General features: G+C 39.6%; 1 protein-coding gene across 1 annotated transcript in view; it reads left to right on the plus strand.

Moving 5' to 3' along the window:
• Window positions 1-18564, plus strand: part of Vps50 (VPS50 subunit of EARP/GARPII complex) — a 101873-nt gene that overhangs the window by 70061 nt on the left and 13248 nt on the right. Inside the window, exons 18-22 of the mRNA XM_060374004.1 lie at window positions 1903-2079; window positions 4041-4159; window positions 6942-7048; window positions 9945-10066; window positions 12881-12961. Of these exons, the coding sequence (XP_060229987.1) occupies window positions 1903-2079; window positions 4041-4159; window positions 6942-7048; window positions 9945-10066; window positions 12881-12961 (606 nt within the window). The remainder of the gene's footprint in view (window positions 1-1902; window positions 2080-4040; window positions 4160-6941; window positions 7049-9944; window positions 10067-12880; window positions 12962-18564) is intronic.

The raw sequence follows: 18564 nt of genomic DNA on the forward strand, positions 1-18564 counted from the left end.
CAGTGGACTTAGAGAGGGGCATGGGAGAAGAAGAGGGAGGGAGGGTGAGATTGGGCGGGAATGAGGGAGAGCCTTACAACTGGGATACAAAGTAAATAAACTGTAATTAATATAAGAAATAAAAATTAAAAGTGTTCTGGATATATTTAAAGAGTACTTGATTATTATTATTATTATTATTATTATTATTATTATTATTATTTGACATTTTCTTTTATATGTATGGGTGTTTTGCTTTCATCTATGTTGGTATGTTACATGTATGCGGTGGTTGTGGCAGCCAGTTTGGGGGCATGGGCTCCCTGAATGTGGAGTTACAGATGGTAGCTAGCTGCCAAGTGGTTACTGGAAGTGAAACCTGGATCCCCTGGAAGAGCAGCTAGTGTTCTGACCCGCTGAGCCATCTTTGCAGCCCTGTGTTTTCTTTTGCTAGGGGGATAGGCTTTATCTTGTATGGATTCTTATCCAGTCCTGTCACACTGCTTTCCTAATGAAGTAATAGTAAAAGCATTAACAGTAGTGATCAGCACATGCCCAAGGACAGCAACTAACGTAAATTTTAATTGGTATTAATGTGATAAATTAGCAAAACCTATGAATTCTAAAATAGTTATAATTCCTTAACATTTAGAATTTTAAGTTTAACATTAGAGTATGTATTTAAATAATTTTATTGAATTTTTATTTAATAGTCTGACCATTAAAGATTGATCATGCATGTTTTAATGTATACTTTTATAATTCTAAGAGAACTTTTAATAGAAATGTGCCAAGTTGTTTCTGTCCAAGAAAGTATTATTTTTTTTCAAAATGGTTGCCTCGAAACCATTTAAAACTTATTCACATGCATTCTTGTGGATTTGTAAAAAAAATCATCTTGTTACATTAAATACTTGCTTAGAATTATAAAAATACTGTCATTATTTTCAGGCATTGTGTTGGATTGATTTAACTTGTTGAAATTTATGAAGCAGACAAGCGCAAGCTGAGATATGGTATCAGAGCGAACAGTCAGTATACTTTTAGAAATTTAAGATACTACCCTTGGACATTTTAAGACTAATACTGAGTATGACCGACATTGAAACTTGAGATTAATATTGTTAGATGTAGGAAAATGCTTATTTTTTTGTGGTAGATTGTCAAGTCAAGAGCTTTGTAACTTAGGTGAATGTTAGAGAAGATTTGAGTCTTTTCTCCAATAAGTCATAACTTTGAACTTGGCACTCAGTCTCTCCAGTCTGCCTCAGCCTACTCATTGCTTTGTAATGAAAAATTATCAGGTATTGCAAGTTTTAGCTCTATCATTTGCTGATTTTCCCAGTCTAAATGGTTTCTCCCCTTTTAAAGATGAGGAGATTGAAGCAAAGAGAAGGCAAGTGGCATTCTGTAAAAGCTTGAATAGAGCAGCTGAGAAGCACATCTGGCCCAAAGGAATGTTTGTGGTCTTTGCTTTTTGCTCTATAGAGGAAATTAAATGATAGTTATAGATACCAACGTAATAAAGATAGAAATGTACTTGATACTTTTCTGTGGGTTTATAGGAATGTCTTACATCGTAAAAGCGTGAGTCAGTAGTGTCTTAACAGTTGCTCTTGCTAAAGAATATTGTGGGATAGAAGTGTCCCACCAGGACTTATGCTGCTGTATCATTCAGATTTCTTGTCATTTCAGAGTGTGTGCCTTTTTTTCAAGGAAGGCCAGAGTTCTCTTTTAGGACAGTTACATGTTTCCAAGATTATGATGTACCACAACTTATAAGATGTGAAGATGGATAACTTGAAGATCATGGTCCCCCACACATGCTTCCAACTTCCACATTTACACTCAAAGCACATGCTTATTTGCTTGGATTTTGTTATTTTTTTTCTAATAGCTATTTGGTCCTTTCTCAATGTGTAGGAATTTAAATTCCTGGAACAGTCTCGCTCCCCATCAGTTTCACCTAGTAAGCAGCCGCTGGCAACTTCTTCAAAATCTGTGACTTTGTTTGAGCAATACTGTAGTGGTGGGAATCCATTTGAAATTCAAGCCGACCACAAAGATGAAGAAACAGAAGATGTCTTAGCTTCTAATGGGGTATGTGATATTTTTAAAATGCTTTTGAAGCAGAGAGGGGTTTTCTTTTTAAAACTCCGGTAATTGGCTGCGTTGCTTATGTGTCAGCCCCCTCAGCATGTATTCTTGCTGTGGGCTGTGCCCCTCCAGAAAGGCTTATGCAGATCATGACTCTATAGTGTGCTTATTCACAGTGGTGTCCTGAATTACAAATTTGTCCTCGTTTGTGCAATCGTCTTTATCAGTGTACTTACCTAGTAGTGGCGTGTTTCTTCATGAAAATATTTTGATGACTCACACAGAGGTGGCTGAGGGAATAGTGCCCCTGTACTTTTGCCGTGACTCCAATCCTGCGTAACCAAGTCGGTATTTTCTTCTATGTCCTTTTTATCTGAGATAAGATTGTCTTGTCAGTGTCCTGTTGCTGTGAATAGACATCATGACCGTGCAAATCTTATGAAATGAAAGTGTTTTATTGGGCCTGAATTACGTTCAGTGGTTTAGTCCATTGTCGTCATCGTGGGGAGCATGGTGACAGGAAGGCTGACTTGGTGCTGGAGAAGTAGCTGAGAAACTTCCATGCATCCTCAGACAGCAGGGTGAGAGAAGTACTGGGCCTGGATGGAGCTGAAGCCCACCCCTCGTGACACACTTCTTCCAGTAAGGCCACACCCCCTAATCTCTATCCAGTAGTGTCACTCCTGATGACCAGGCATTCAAATACATGAGCCTGTGGGCCATTATTATTCAATCCACCACAAACTAGGGAGTTTAGAACTTTGGAATTTAGAAGTTTGGTCTTTTAAAGGTCCTTCAGGCACCTTGAACTTGTAAATGTAGGTACTGCTTAGTTGGTAGGAAGGGCTTAAGTACAGTACCGTCACTCCAGTTTATTAGCTGCATGAGCTATTTTGGGCAGATTTTTGAGATAGGGTGTCTTTGTGTAGCCCTGGCTGATTTTGAGCTCACTATGTAGAGCAAGCTGCTCTCAAACTCGCAGAGATCTATCTACCTCTGCCTCCTGAGCAGAATTCTTGTCTGTGTGTCTACATATAGGAAAATGTCACATTCAAAAAATTAATTATTTAGAATCTAATCTTTCCAGATGCAATCTAAGTCCTGATAATCTGGGTTTATATCTGAATAAGGCCTGACATTTTATCCCAGTTATAGAGTATCAAAAAGTAATTAGAGTAGGGGCACATCTTTCCATGTTGTCATCATGTTGGTCTCTTCAGTTACATACGGGTTAAGACTTAACTGTATATGTGGTTAAGCTGTATATGCAGCTTTTAGGACTCAGGAGATAAGATCTCTGAGAGAAGATGGCACAGGGTGCAGTCAGAAATGCAGTGAATGCTAGCCGGTATTTAGTCAGGCCATGTCTGACACGAGGCGCCAGGGTGCTGTACCAATGTGCCCCTCGCTTTACAGTCACCCTTGCCCTGCTGCCATTAGTCCGTAAGCAAGAAAGGCATTAGGAACTCTTCTCTCAGGAGTGAGCCTTCCAGGAGCCCCCTTGGTGCTGCGGCACCTTCTCAGCTGTCCATGCAGCTGAGCCTCCTGGAGTTAGACGGTGTGTGCATTTATAAGCTATAGTAGTAGTTCTAGGGCTAGGATTGACCCGCAGCCTTGTTGTAAAGAGTTAACAGCTTGAAAGTAAATATTACAATCCCACTAGAAGAGCTTTTAAAGTCTAAAATTAACCCCTTTTTGAGGTCCAGTGAGTTATTTGTGGTTGTGTTTAAGTTTTCATTTACAAACTTATGAACAACTGATTTTTTTTAGTTTTTCTTTTGAGCTAGTTAAAATAGGATGTAAAGAAAATGGAAGGGGAGTTTGATTCTTCATGGTAAAACTCAAGCTAAAATTAAGAATTTCCCTGTAGCTGTTTCTTAAAAGTTGTGTATACTTTGTGTTGAGAGACTTCAGGAAGGTGACCCTGTATGACTGCTGTTGCCTCTCCCACCATGTCTCCTCAGTATGAGTCCGATGAGCAAGAGAAGAGTGCCTATCAGGAGTATGACAGTGACAGTGATGTTCCTGAGGAGCTGAAGCAGGACTACGTGGATGAGCAGACAGGCGATGCTCCCGTCAAGAGGTGACTGACCTGGGCTGGGGAGGGGGGACTCGGAAAGAAAACAAAATGTAAACTAAAAACTAAAGTGTGGCAGCAAAGTATGGTAGAAAAGGCTTCCTCAAAGGCTTGAGCCCGAAGGATCGCCACGCAACAGTGACATTTCAGGAAAACAATGAAACGTTTCCATGAAAAACTCAAGTCAAGCAAAGCTCTCTACCTGGTTGTTTCACAGATCAATTTACTGGATAGAATTTGGCGGTTCCTGTATCAGAAGGATTAGTTGACCCCTGTCTAAGCTGGTTCACACATAACTCTGATTTATGCAGTATATTTGACATTATAAAAATTATTCTGAAATTTGCTCATTCAGTCAAATTTTTGTGGATGTCAGTGTTTTGTGGATGTTTTTGTACCATAGAACACTTTGATTCACAGATACCAATTTACTACTTTCTTATTCCCATATATTTATTGCACAGAATAATAAGTTTTATGATGATATTTTTGTGTATATTCATCATTGACATTGATTTTTGCAGGAAGATTCTAATTTTTAAATTTTTTATTTTATTGAGAATTTAATGTATGAGCACTACATTTACATCATTTCCAGGGCATCCTCTTTTTCTCTCCAACTCTTCTCAAGTCCTCCTCCACTTCCGCTCAAATTCATGACCTCTTCTCTAATTATTGTTAGACACACTGACCACACACACACACACACACACACACACCCTGCTTAGTCCATTTAATGGTGATCATTGATCATGGGTTTAGTGCTGACCACTTGGGACAGATAAGCTGTCAGGGCGCTTGTCTTTGAAACAGACTGATCTCCCTCTCTTAGCAGCCAGTAGTTGCCGAGAGCTTGTCATCTGGCAGTGGGGTCTTTTAACACTTTCTCCATCCGTGCTGTCATCTATTTATAAAAATTTGTGAACAATAATACTGTGAACTAGTGGGCTGGTTTAGTGGGTAAAGGCACTCGCATGATGACCTGAGTCTGAGCACTAGGATCCATGTGCTAGAAAAGAACCAGCTCCTGTCAGTTGTCTTCTGACCTCCGCACCTGCACCTCAGCATGCATGCCGCTGCCACCCCCACCCCTAAAAAAGACATAATTAAAATATTTAAAAAAACAACTACCACAAACCTCTGTTCAGATCTTAAAAGCTACTTTATCATCTTGTGCAAATATTGCAACTAATCAGAGAGCTTTCAGTTTAGAGATCAGTAAATGTGGTGCCTCCTCTACGTTTTCAGTCTTTCAGAGTTTGTATTTGATTTTCTATTAAAGTTTCCTGTTACAATTAAGTTTTGTTTTACAGTAAACTTTACTCTTCCAAAGTATGAATTTTATTAAGAATTTTGTCACCTTTATCCAGTTAAATGGGCCTGATCTTTTATGCTGAGACTTATAGGTAATAAACTTACACATGCATATTTAAATGATATCTTTAAGACACGTTACACTTAGCAAATAACTGATTAAATTAGAGTCCTGACTGATGTAATTCTCTCCTTAATAGAAAGCAATCCATATGGTTGCAAACATATTGATTGGGAAGGTTTGATTGTATTGGATTTTGCGTGTGTACGATACTAACCGATCTTTGAGCTAAATAGGATGATTTCGTTGAATTCATTCATTGGAAATGTTTAGGAAATGCTTTGGCCAAAGGGAAGCTGTGTTTTAATAAGTGAATGTACAGACTAGTGTCTGCTACTCATAGATTTGTGTCTCCATTTGCCAGAGTTACATTTGCTTCTTGTCTCCAAACTCTCACCTTTTAAACTAATCTTAATTATAAATATAGATGTTTTTCTTAGACATAAATGTAATTCAGTGCCATGGGGTTCTTCTGGCTTAGGTTTATATTGTTCACCTTTGCTTTAGTAAACCTCTGTGCCTCCCACGCTTGATGCTTTTGTTGACCCGATCTGTGCTTGCCTCTTTTTCTGCTGTTTTCTCTGCCCTCATTTGTATATGGCATCATAGCAAAATTGTGTCCATCTCTCAGTAGACTGTTTTCTCTGCCTGTTTTGTAATGGATCCCCTTTCTTCACATCCTTTTCGAAATTCATGTCTTCTTTTAATCCCAGTTCTGTGGAGGATTTTTTCCCAGAAATTTCTGAAATCCATTGATTTGATGCATTTATGCCTAGGTGAATAACTTACACAGAAAAACCTTTGTTTCAGAGATGTTGCAGATTTTAGAATGTCTGCTCCTCATAGCCCAGGCCGAGTGTACAGCACTGGCCCAGCCTCTCACATCAGACACGCAAGCAAAGTAGTCCATCTGCCCAGGGCACATGGCGGAAACACCCACAGTATGAAAGGTTCTAGTCCTGTGGAATATTCTCCAACTGGAGTAATCTACAGAAGCCCCAGTTCCCAGAACTTGAAAGAATACTCATTTCATCAGATAATCCAAGGAGTTAAAATAATAATAATAATAATAAATAAATAAGAACTCCAGGAACTTAAAGAAGAGAATGATAAATTCCTGAGCGATGTCTAAGAAAACATACGTAAGTGGAATAAAATGGCCGAGACTCTTTGGGATTTGAAAACTAAGTAAAGAGATAGAAATGTTGACAAGAACCCAGGTGAAGTCTTCACAATGCCTAAAATACATTTCTAGAACTTCATTTCTTTATGATTTCTTCTCTCTCTGGCTGTGAGTTCGTTTATGCATGGGATTTCAGTAAATAATTTGTGAGTGGGGCTAGACTGTAAGCTGAGTAACTTACTAATCTGTTAGCAGTCTAATGGCGGTCCCGCCTTGTTTTGCATGTGAAGTGTTTCAAGAGAGACGCTTAGGAGCAGGAAGAAATCAGATTACAGCCTAAATAAAGTGAACGCGCCTATCTTGACAAACACTACTCTGAACGTGATAAGGCTTGTTGGTGAGTAGCCCTATCTTTCTTTTTTAAAATTATGTCAATCACACTAGCTTGTTTTAGTTACTGAATTATTTTTACTTAAGTTTCTTTGTGCGATTACTTAGTGTTCGCTGTGGTGAAGGACTGACACTCACACTCAGGGCCTGCCACCTGGTAGGGCTCCAGATACTAGTCTACAAATCTCGATGTTGGTCTCACTTCTTCAGTTCCCCACTTATTATGTTACTGTTTCTTTTAATTCTTCTGAAGCATGCCAGGTGATTGAGTTAGAGGTCTGTGTATAAGTATGATAGTGCCAGTTTCACAGCACAATACTTTTTCAGTTTAATTGCCTCATTTTGCTTCCCAGCCTTCCTGTCAGATAGGCAAAGTGAATGGTGATTGTCCGTACTTCTCGGATACTGGGGTTTGACAGAGGAAACGCTCCCGTTGTAGGCTGTGTCTCCTCTCAGATGATCTTGCCAAAGGCACACAGGAGCATCCTAAACAGAAGCTCCCAGGGCGATGTCGATTTCCAATGTCCGCATTTCAACATCTTGTATTCTCTCAGCCTTTATAGTTCACAAATAGGTCCATACATTTGGCAGGTAAGTTAGCGTTTCTCTCACAGGGCTGTCTACTCTAATCAGGCAGGCTTAGCAGTTGGCTGCAAGGCTCTCTGTGTTCTGTTTGTGCGATGCCTTTTATCTACTGCCCTGTTGGAGTAACCTCAGATCTGATGAAATGCTGTGTTATTTAAGATTATTTCTAACTATCATTAATTAATGTGATAAAGTGGACAGAATGCTTTAGTCCTACATTCTTTAGAGAAAAATATGCAAAAGTCATATGAAGATGAGAAGAAAAGGTATACATTTTCATGCCCCAGAAAAAAGATAGATTCTAAAAAGCTATTCTATGGCTAATTATGGTCAGGATAATTAGCTTTTCTTCTTTTGCCCAGGAGAGTAGCAGAAAAGTGGCAGAATAACCCTTTAGAATTTCTAGAACCAGAATTGGAAGGGTGCTGAGAGGTCGTCTGGTGCAGGCCCTCAAAATGAGGTTTTCTTTCAGTGCTGTCTGTGATATGTGGTGCCTGTCAAGCTTTTGTTTCAGGGCTCAGAGTCGCTCAAGCATATGATATCACAAGGCTCCTTATTCAACTATTACACTGATCTGACTGCTAAAAACCTCTTTCCTGTGCTCAGATTCTTTTCTTAATTCTATTTGTTAGACTTAGTCTGCCTAAAAGATAGAGCACATGTCTGTGGTTTTTGTCCCCCAGTTTTTCCATGGTCACTTTTCAGATACGTGAAGGTCATTTTCTGTCTGTCCCTTCCCCATGCTTCCCAGTCCAGCCCACTTAACCCTCACTGCTGTGCTCTTCAGGGATAGATAGTCTAAACTGTGTAGGAACCTTGTCTTCTTAGCGTCATTTGGACTTAGGTGCTTGTGGGCGTGAATATGCTGCTTTGAGATAGTTTGTTTGGTTCTGCTGACTGTGTTAAATTAGAGGCAGCTTTGGCCTATCAGTGCTTCAGCCTCTGCAGGCAAGATGTGGCTACATGATGCTCTGGTAGGGAACAGGGACAGAGGCAGCGAAAGTAATGCAGCTGGCCACACAGAAGTGCCTTTTTAACCATACCCAGTTCTGTTGACTAGAGGAGTCCCATTCCATTTTATTCTAAATGTATTCTTACATTAAGACACCATGAGGAAGGAGGCTGTTATGTTCCCTTCTGTTACATCCATGCACCAAATACAACTTCCAACTCCTTGGTGTAGGGAATCTGGAGAAGGTGTGTGTTCTTCTGTGTCTGTTAGAAAGACCTCCTGATCTTCTTATTGCCCTCACCCCCATCTCCCAGAGGATGCCTTTCTAGTTGTTTTGTGCATATACATAAAGTAGAATGTGAGAAGGGCTACTCAAGCCCAGCATGGAAGGTGGGGATGGGATGCCTTTAACCACTAACAGCTTGAAGACTCTGAACTGGCAAAGGTAGCATTTCCTCTTTTTGTGTAAATAAGAGAAACCAGTTAGCGCGGCTCCCTTTGTCAGAGGCTGGGAGAGTTCCCACTGAGACAGAGCGGTAATGGCAGGACATGCTGTGTGAGACAAAGGCATGTGTTCCCGTGAGAAGCTTTTGGGGATTGCGTCTGTCTCACTGGGGATGCGGAGTTGTTTGCTTGACATTTAAAACTTTACTTGTTCCTCATATATCTATCAGATAAATTGTTAAATGATATTTGTCTCTTAATTATGAGGGGAAACTTAGTCAGTCTGATCATATGTTTAAAAAAGGACATTAGATTCGATCAAAGGAAGGAGGAGTGAGAATATATGTTATTGGCACTTTGAGGGTATTGAGCTTCTGTGTATGTGATGTGATAAATATTCTTGGCCTTTGGCACATGATTTCATACGGCTAAGGTTGATGGTCATTGTGCAGTTTTCTCTTGCTCAGTTTACTCAGTTTTCTCACTTTCATTGTGTGTATGTGATTTTCTGAAAAAAAAAAAATCCTTTTTATCAAGTATGTTATATAATACCTTATTGCAGTTAAATATTTTTGAAGAAATTCTTTTAAGCAGAATCATGTGGAGCAGAGACTGTGTGTTTATACAGTGCTACTGAAGAAGCGTAAAGGCATTTGACGAGAGTTTGACAAGCCAGCCATACTGTATAGCAGTAGGGAAAGGTGGTGGTGGGAGCATTCGGAGTGCTGCCTGTAGACCATTCCAAAGTGCCGGAACTGCTTTAGTTCCTGCCAGACATGAGAAATACAACTCACGTGACGAGGAATGTAATACTTTATTATTTCACTATGCTAATGAGAGATGTCTATTGCCTTTCAGTAATTATAGAGTGACAGGTTTTAATATTTTTCTAATTAATCTTCGGGTTTTCTTTTCCTTTTAGGAAAGTACATGCAGATGATGAACATTCTTAAGCCAATCGCCTTTGACGTTATCCATTTCATGTCTCAGCTATTTGATTATTACTTGTATGCAATATATACCTTTTTTGGTCGGAATGATTCAGTAAGTCAACTGTTGGAGGGGAAAAAATCTCTTTTAAAATATGTTCATTTCCTCACACGTAAATTTTTTTTATTCTTTGAGAACCATCCAGCAAATATGAAATTGTTATCAGATGTTTGTCTGATTGTGCTGTTCATTATTAATTTTAAGCTTTGATAGGATGAACATATTGCATATTGCATATTGCATATTTTCTTTGGCAGGAAAAATGAAGTTGCTTTTTCTAACTTTGATATAATTTAGTAGAGAAAAATGTGCAAACCTAGACCTATGTGCAATTAGTGCATAGCAGTTGAGACAACTTTTTAAATATTGGCTTACAGCCTTAGCAGATAAGGACGGATATTTATAAGTAATTAATTCTTTAAACTGAACCATCTGCCTTCCTCAGAATTATCTTCTAGACCTACTTTTGTGTTTCAAACTTTTACTGAGTTTATCTCTTTCTACTCCAATGTCAGTGGCTCATCTCATGCTAGAAAGATTGGCACATCCTGCCTACATAGGTGCAGGTTTTCAATGTGAGAGTGGACCACTGATTCATAAAAATAACCTTTTTGAAATTGCGAAAACTTTAATGTATACTTACGTTATTTCAATTAATAGGTGTATCTTTGCTATTATCTTTGCTTAGTATAGCAAAGACATGACCCATATTTTTAATTCAGGAATGTTCCATGGGAAAATGCCAGTACAATCAGAGACAAAATATAAACACGTTACTGCCCCAGAATTTGTTACTTTCAGGTGTATCTAAGCATCAGTTAGAATTTAGAAACTGGTGGGTAGAGAAATGGCACCTCAGTTAAGAATCTCCCCACAGACGTGTTCAGACTAATGACGTTCAGGGTAACAATGCCAAAGGAGAACTGGGCTCATCATATCTGGACCACTAAGCATATCCTAGTGGTTCTAAAAGACTTCAGGAATATTCAGGGTGCAATCTAATGACAGTGCAGTTGCATTGGAAATTAGTAACAATAAATAACTAAGAAAACTCCAGGTGTTTGGGACTTAAATGACATTCTTCCAAATGAAATAATTGGTTCAAAGAAGACATCACAGGAGAATTAGAAAATACTTTGAGCTGAAGGATGGTGATAAAAGCACAACAGAGTAAAGGTTATGGTGCATCTTAGCTAAGGCTTTGACTGAAGTGTCTAGACTTAAATGTCACTAACAACAACAACGAAAAAAAAGACAGAAAAAAAGTACAAATTAAGCTGCAGATGAACAAAAGACGGTGAATAGTAAGGAAAATAGAAGAAAGTGATAGCATGTAAGAAGACAGAAGTCCATGAAACCAAAAGCTTGTTCTTATAACGTGTGGGACTTGGTAAGATGCTCTCCATATTGATGGAGTTGGGGGTCGTGGGCAGACATGCTCAGTTCATGACATGGAACAACCAGAGTTCTTCTGTTTCTCTTCTAGAAATGAAAAAGACATAGCTAGTTTGGAAAACGTCCCAGGAGTGTCTTATAAAATTGTAATTATATTAATTATGTGACTCAAAAATTTCACTTTTAGAGATTTACTCAAGAAAATGAAAATGAATGTATTGGTAGCATTATGTGAAGACTCATAGTGGTCCTCGGGTATTTAGTCAGAGACTGTGTCATGTCTGCACTGTAAATAGAACTAAGCAACACAGAATGCTGACAGTCTCAACCACAGATGGATCCTGAAGGCCTGCTAAGTTTTAAAATGTCAACAAGAACATAATTCACGATGATTCTGTTTGTGAAGGTTTAGGAACCCACAAGCCACAGTGGTACAGGGAGACGAGAGGTTAAGGATGGGGTGTAAGTGAATAGGGTGTGGAAGCATCTTCCAGGGTAGAGAACTCTGATCTTACCTGAGTGGTGTTCGTTGAACAACCGTAACAGTTACTGAATGTCACACACAGTTGACAGATGTAGTTTCATATAACTTATAAAAGGGGGGAGATGAATCAATGAAGTCCGTAAAGCCTGGAGAACGAAACCAGCTCATGTTTCTCTCACAGTATGTCACGTGGCTGCTTTAGCTTGAGCATTTTTATCCTTGCACCTTGGATGGGAGGAAATGAAGAGTAAACGTGTTCATGCTTGTACCTGGGTCTGATCACATAATCATACACTCTTCCTTTCTGTGGCTATGTTAATGAGGTTGTGTTTTATAGTCATTACTAATAATAACATTTAAGTTTCTTGGGTCACAGAGGATAACAACTTTTTTCCAAGTACCTGTCTGTACTTATTATCGCTTCTCACTTTAATTTAATTTCATCAATTGAATTTTTATAAGGGACTAACTAACTTCATGCGTTAACACTCAAGTTTTCTCATTCCAGTGCTGTGGGGTGGTTTGTGAGAATGCGTTTTTACTTCGGTTTGTAATGAATAGAACTTTGTGCAGTGAGATGTTTGATAGGCCTAAGAGAAGATTTCATTTCAAACGACAGTACACTTTCCTTAATTAGTGTATGGAAAAAATTAACAGCACTTCATCTTCTTCTGCTTAAACCTACGCACAATAGGTAATGTATACCAAAGAGAACAATCTTTAATAATCCACATCGTAACTTTTGCAACTAAAAATATAACCTGCAGGAAAGAAATTCTGATGAAGTCTCTCCTAGATGTTACTGTGACCTTAAAGGGCATCTGGATAGCTGTTTTCTTTTGGGCTAAGATTTGACTTTTTTTGTTGCTGTGTCGACATTTTAAAATGGAGACTTGCAGAAGCTAAGCATCTGCTCTAGTAAGTACATCTATTAGTACATCAGGTCCTCTGCACCAGCGCCTGTGTGACATGGTTCTCATTATTTTCAGTTGGAATCAACAGGACTTGGCCTCAGTAGTAGCAGACTAAGAACAACTCTAAACAGAATACAAGAAAGCCTTATTGATCTGGTAAGTCATGAGTTGCAATTAATTCATTTGAGTTATATGAAACAGTAGTCATAAATCAACAATATATAATATGCCTCTGTACACCTACGGAATGTCTGAACCCTTTACTGTTAAACCAAGTCCACGTAGGAAGTGAGAACCTGTTACTAATAGTCTGACAATTCTCTGATTTGCCACTGGTGGATATTGAAGATCTGTGTTCAGGCAGTGTCTGGCATCCCTTTATAATACCCTTGAGATTCAAGAGCAAAGAGTATGGTGTGGTTTGCTTTGCAGCAGAAACTCCTGGGTCTTGCCTGGTGTGTCAGATGATAACGTGCAGAGTTTGAGATTGTGTAGCAGTGCAAAGGTGATCCTCAGAAGCGTAAGCTTTGAAAACTGGTAAGGAACGTTTGGTTTCCAATTGGTCACTGTGGAGAGAAATTGCTTGCCAAGACATCTGTCTGCTTCTACATTGACACAGGCTTCTCTGAATTTTTCTTTCTTCTTAACTTACTCAAAACAAGCATTCATTATCCTGTTTTTTCACAAAGTTTACATTGCATACATACTTGTGTTATTGAAATTTTTATAAGGCAGTGATGATACATCTTTTAAGAAATAATGACTGCTGGGTAGAGTCTTTCAGAGGCCCTCTGTGGTAGGCTCCTGTCCTGTTTCCTGTTTTCTCCTTCTTCCAATGTCCATCTTGTTTGTCTTTCTGAGGGAGGACTGATCATCTTACCCAGGGTCCTCCTTCTTGCTTAGCTTCTTTAGGTGTACAGATTTTAGTATGTTTATCCTATATTATATGTCTAATATCCACTTATAAGTGAGTATATACCTGGTTTGTCTTTCTGCTTCTGGGATACCTCACTAAGAATGATCTTTTCTAGATCCTACCATTTGCCTGCAAATTTCGTGATTTCCTTGTGTTTAATTGCTGAGTAGTATTACATTGTGTAAATGTACCACAATTTCTGTATCCATTCCTCCATTGAGGGACATCTGGGTTGTTTCCAGGTTCTGGCTATTACAAATAAAGCTACTATGAACATGGTTGAGCAAATGTCCTTGTTGTGTACTTGAGCAAATTTTGGGTATATGCCCAGGAGTTGTCTAGCTGGATCTTGAGAGAACGCTATTCCTAATTGTCTGAGAAAGTGCCAGCTTGATATAGCAGGTGCTGAGACTCATAACCAAACTTCGGGCAGAGTGCAGGGAATCCTATGAAAGAGGGGGGAGATAGTAAGACCTGAAGAGGACAGGAGCTCCACAAGGACAGCAACAGAACCAAAATATCTGGGCACAAGGGTCTTTTCTGAGACTAATACTCAAACCAAGGACCATGTATAGAGATAACCTAGAACCCCTGCTCAGATGTAGGCCATGGCAGCTCAGTATCCAAGTAGGTACCCTAGTAAGGGGAACAGGGAATTGTCTCTGACATGAACTCAGTGGTAGGCTCTTTGACACCCCCCCCCCAAGGGGGGAGCAGCCTTGCCAGACCACAGAGGAGGACAATATAGCCAGTCCTGATGAGACCTGATAAGCTAGGGTCAGATGGGAGAGGAGAAGGCCCTCCCCTATCAGTGGACTTGGAGAGGAGCATGGGAGAGAGAGGGCGGGATTGGGAGAGAAAGAGAGAGGGGCCTACAGTTGGGACACAAAGTGAATAAACTGTAATTAATATAAGAAATAAAAAAATAGTAGCCATCCTTTATACAAGTTACAAAAGGGCTGAGAAAGTCTAAGGTTTTAAATGACATGTCGAAGTAATGTGAGAAAACATTTTTCCACTTAGCTCCAAGTTGATTGAGCTATTTATCATTTGTCTATCCAAACACTGTGGTGACCCCATCACGTTTTCTGCCACCATGGAAACAAATTAAAGTTTATATGCTAACTTAAAACAATCTTAGATCAAGGTATATTAAACAGCAGAGTGGATTTTCTGAAACAATAAATCAAGGCTTATCTGTGCAAAATTATAGGAATTAACAGGAAAAACAAAACAAAGCAAACAAGTAACAGCAACAAAAAATACCCAGAAACAAATGGAAACTGTTTGAAAACTTCAACTGTATTCTAAGGAGTGTTATCCTAAAGCAGGAAGTAGAGCTTTCAAGGGCAGTCCTTACAAACTGAAGGAGGAAGGAAGGCTTGATGGTTTTCATATCCCATATTAAGAGAACATAAAAATTACACTTAAAGTTTGGGAATATGTTTAGAAAAAAAGTGCTAAAAATACGAAAAAAATAAAAGAAGGCATACTATTTTTTAACATACAGCTGTTAATTTGACAAATTTGCCACTTAAAAACACAAATTCATCCAGTTATCACTACAAGACTTAGACAGTGTCGCAGGCATTTTAGTGTCAGGCTGATGAGTAGCAGCGTGTTTCACAGAAGAACTAGCTTGAGCCAACTGTTCACTTGGTTATTTGATCTTATTACATGCCTTGTGGCAAAACCTGAAGCATAAATCCATGCCTTAAGGGTCCAATCCAAAACTGTGGTTTGGTATGGATACTCTGGTATTCAGCAGAAGTGCAGAGAAATGACAGAATGATTTTAATGATGATGTTCAACCCAGTAGTCTTGAGGTATTTTGTCGGAACCAAGAAAAACTTAAGAAGAGTACTGAGATCTACATAGAATAAAAGCTGATGGTCCCAAGACAAAGAGAATGCATAGTGAAACATGGAAAACTAAGTAGACAAAAGCTGATGGATTAAAAAAACAAAAACAAAAAACAGACAGAGGCCATGAGGTAAGAAGGAAGGAAGAGAATAAATGCTGGGTCCAAAAAGAAGGTCAAAATAGTCTTCCTTATCCGAAATGAAGACTAAGGCTTAATGACTAGCAAAACCTAAAGAGGTCAGGCTAAGTCAGAATGCAAGGACCGTAGGAGAGCCTGGCACCATATGCAACACTTTGGGAAATGTATGTGCCAAGGGAAAGGCCGTGATACCTGTGCTGTCAGCCCTCCATGCCCACAGGTCTGTGTCTGTGCTTATCCATCAGAGTTCAAAAATACTTGAGGGGTAGGACACACGTGTACGGAATGTCATTAAGGATACAATGTACTACCATTTTAAAAACATTTACACTGTGCTAGGTATATATGTAATGTACAAATGTTAATACAATACATGGCTATGGACACTGAGCATTTCTTTAAGTGCTTCTCAGCCATTTGCTCTGTACCCCATTTTTAAATTGGATTATTTGATTTGTTGCTGTTTAATTTCTTAAGTCCATTGCGTATTTTAGATATCAGCCCTCTGTCTGATGTAGGGTTGGTGAAGATCTTTTCCCAGTCTTTTAGTTGCTATTTTGTTCTATTTATAGTGTCTTTGATTTATAGACGATTCTCGGTTTCATGAGATCCCACTTATTAATTGCTGATCTCAGCACCTGTGCTGTTGATGTTCCGTTCAGGAAGTTGTCTCTTGTGCCAATGAGTTCCAGACTTTTTCCCACTTTGTCTTATAATAGGTTTAGAGTCTCTGGTTTTATGTGAAGGTCTTTGATCCACTTGTTTCCTGAGTTTTGTGTAGGGTGATAAATACAAAAAATGCTCACTGTCCTTAGCCATCAGAGAAATGCAAATCAAAACAACGTTAAGATTCCATTTTAAACCAGTGAGAATGGCTAAGTAAAAAAACTCAACTGACAGCACACGTGGAAAAAGGGGAACACCCCTCCGTTGCTGATGGGAGTGCAAACTTGTATAACCACTTTGGAAATCAATCTGGTACTATCTCAGAAAATGGGGAAATAATTATACCTCAAGACCCAGCAATACCACTCCTGGGCATATACCCAAAAATGCTCCACCATTCAATAAGGACATTTGCCTAACTATGTCCATAGCTGCTTTATTCATAATAGCCAGAAGCTAGAAATAACCTAGATATCCCTCCACAGAAGAATGGATACAGAAATTGTGGTACATTTACACGATGGAATACTGCTCAGCAATTAAAAACAAGGAAATCATGAAATTTTCAGGCAAATGGATGGAACTAGAAAAGACATCCTGAGTGAGGTATCCCAGACCCAGAAAGACACACATGGTATGTGCTCATTTATAAGTGGATATTAGACGGATAACAGGATAGTCATACTACAATCCACAGAACCAAGGAAGCTAAGTAACAAGGAGGGCCCAAGGGAGGGTGCGGGAATGTCACTCAGAAGGGGAAATAGAACAGACAGCAGAAGTGGATGAAGAGTGAGAACTGGGCAGGAGACGGAATGGGGAAGGAAACAGGGTGGGGGTAAGATTTGGAGAGAAGGGGAATGAGACAGAGGTGAGAGGGCTGGGAACAGGAAGGGAAACTGAGCGGGGACATCTCTTTGTCAGGCTGGAAGCCTGCACCAGGCTAGGCTCATGAGAGGATATGGCTTGGTCCTCATATGGGGCACTTGACAAGTGTGTGTGTGTGTGTGTGTGTGTGTGTGTGTGTGTGTGTGTGTGTCGGGGGGGTCCTGTTTCTAACATAGACTCTGTTGCCTGCTTTTGGATCACTTCCCCCTTCCCCCTTCTCCCTGGTAGCAGTACCTTTGTCTGGCCTTAGGGGATGAAGATATGCACAATCCTGATGTGACATGATGTGCTTCAAAGGTTAACGTGGTGGGGGTGGGGAGGAGAAGGGACAAGGAGGGGCAGTGGGGAGGAATGGAGGGAGGGGGCACCCTTGGGATGCACAGTAAAAAACTAATGTAAAATTTGAATAAATAAATGAAAACAAAAAACCTTAGACTTTTTCATAGTTTTATTTTCTCTAACACATCTTCAGATTTTCACTTTTAAGTTATAGTAGGCAAATGGAACCATTTTGACCTTTAAAAATGTTACCTGGAATGATTTATCATAAAAATTCAGTTTAAAATTTAGGACGTGTGTTTTCTACTTGAAGAGAAAGCCCACAAGATCAAGGGAAGGTACATGAGGAAGCTACTGTTGCTGATCCAGTGCCAGGAATAAGTCTTTGCTCTTCGGTTGGGTGGCTGTCTTTGTGACTGCTCTATTGCTGTGACGAGCACTGTCATGAGAGAAAGTGTTTAATTGAGGCCTTTTTAATAGTTTCATAGGCCATAGTCCATTATCTTCATGGCAGGAATCCCAGGGGCAGGCGGGTACTGGAGAAGGGGCTGAGAGCTACATCCTGACCCACAAGTTGGGGGAGGCAGAGCAGACAGAGAGACAGTGACAGACACTGGGCTCTTGAAACTTCAAAGCCCACTCTAGAGACACACTTCCTCCAACAAGGCCATACCTCTTAATCCTTCTAGTCCTAGCAAAGAGCTTCACTCCCTGGCATTCACATACATGAGCCTCTGAGAGCCATTCTTAGTCAAACCACCACAGTGATGATAGCTAAATTGGTTAAAATCTTTGGACACCTTTCAGAGTTTATTTGAGACAGGGCCTCTGTGTAGCCCAGGCTAGCTCAGACTAGTGATCTCCTGCTTCTGCTTCTTAAAGCTGAGATTTCAGGTGTGTCCCACCACACCCGGCTGGAACATTTGATTATTTAAAAAAGTTTTCTATTTTCCCAGAAAAATCTGCTCATTTAAAGTCTTTATGGTTGTAGGATATTGCCAACAAAAG

Source organism: Meriones unguiculatus, chromosome 21 (assembly GCF_030254825.1).
Source record: "Meriones unguiculatus strain TT.TT164.6M chromosome 21, Bangor_MerUng_6.1, whole genome shotgun sequence".
Lineage (NCBI taxonomy): Eukaryota > Metazoa > Chordata > Mammalia > Rodentia > Muridae > Meriones > Meriones unguiculatus.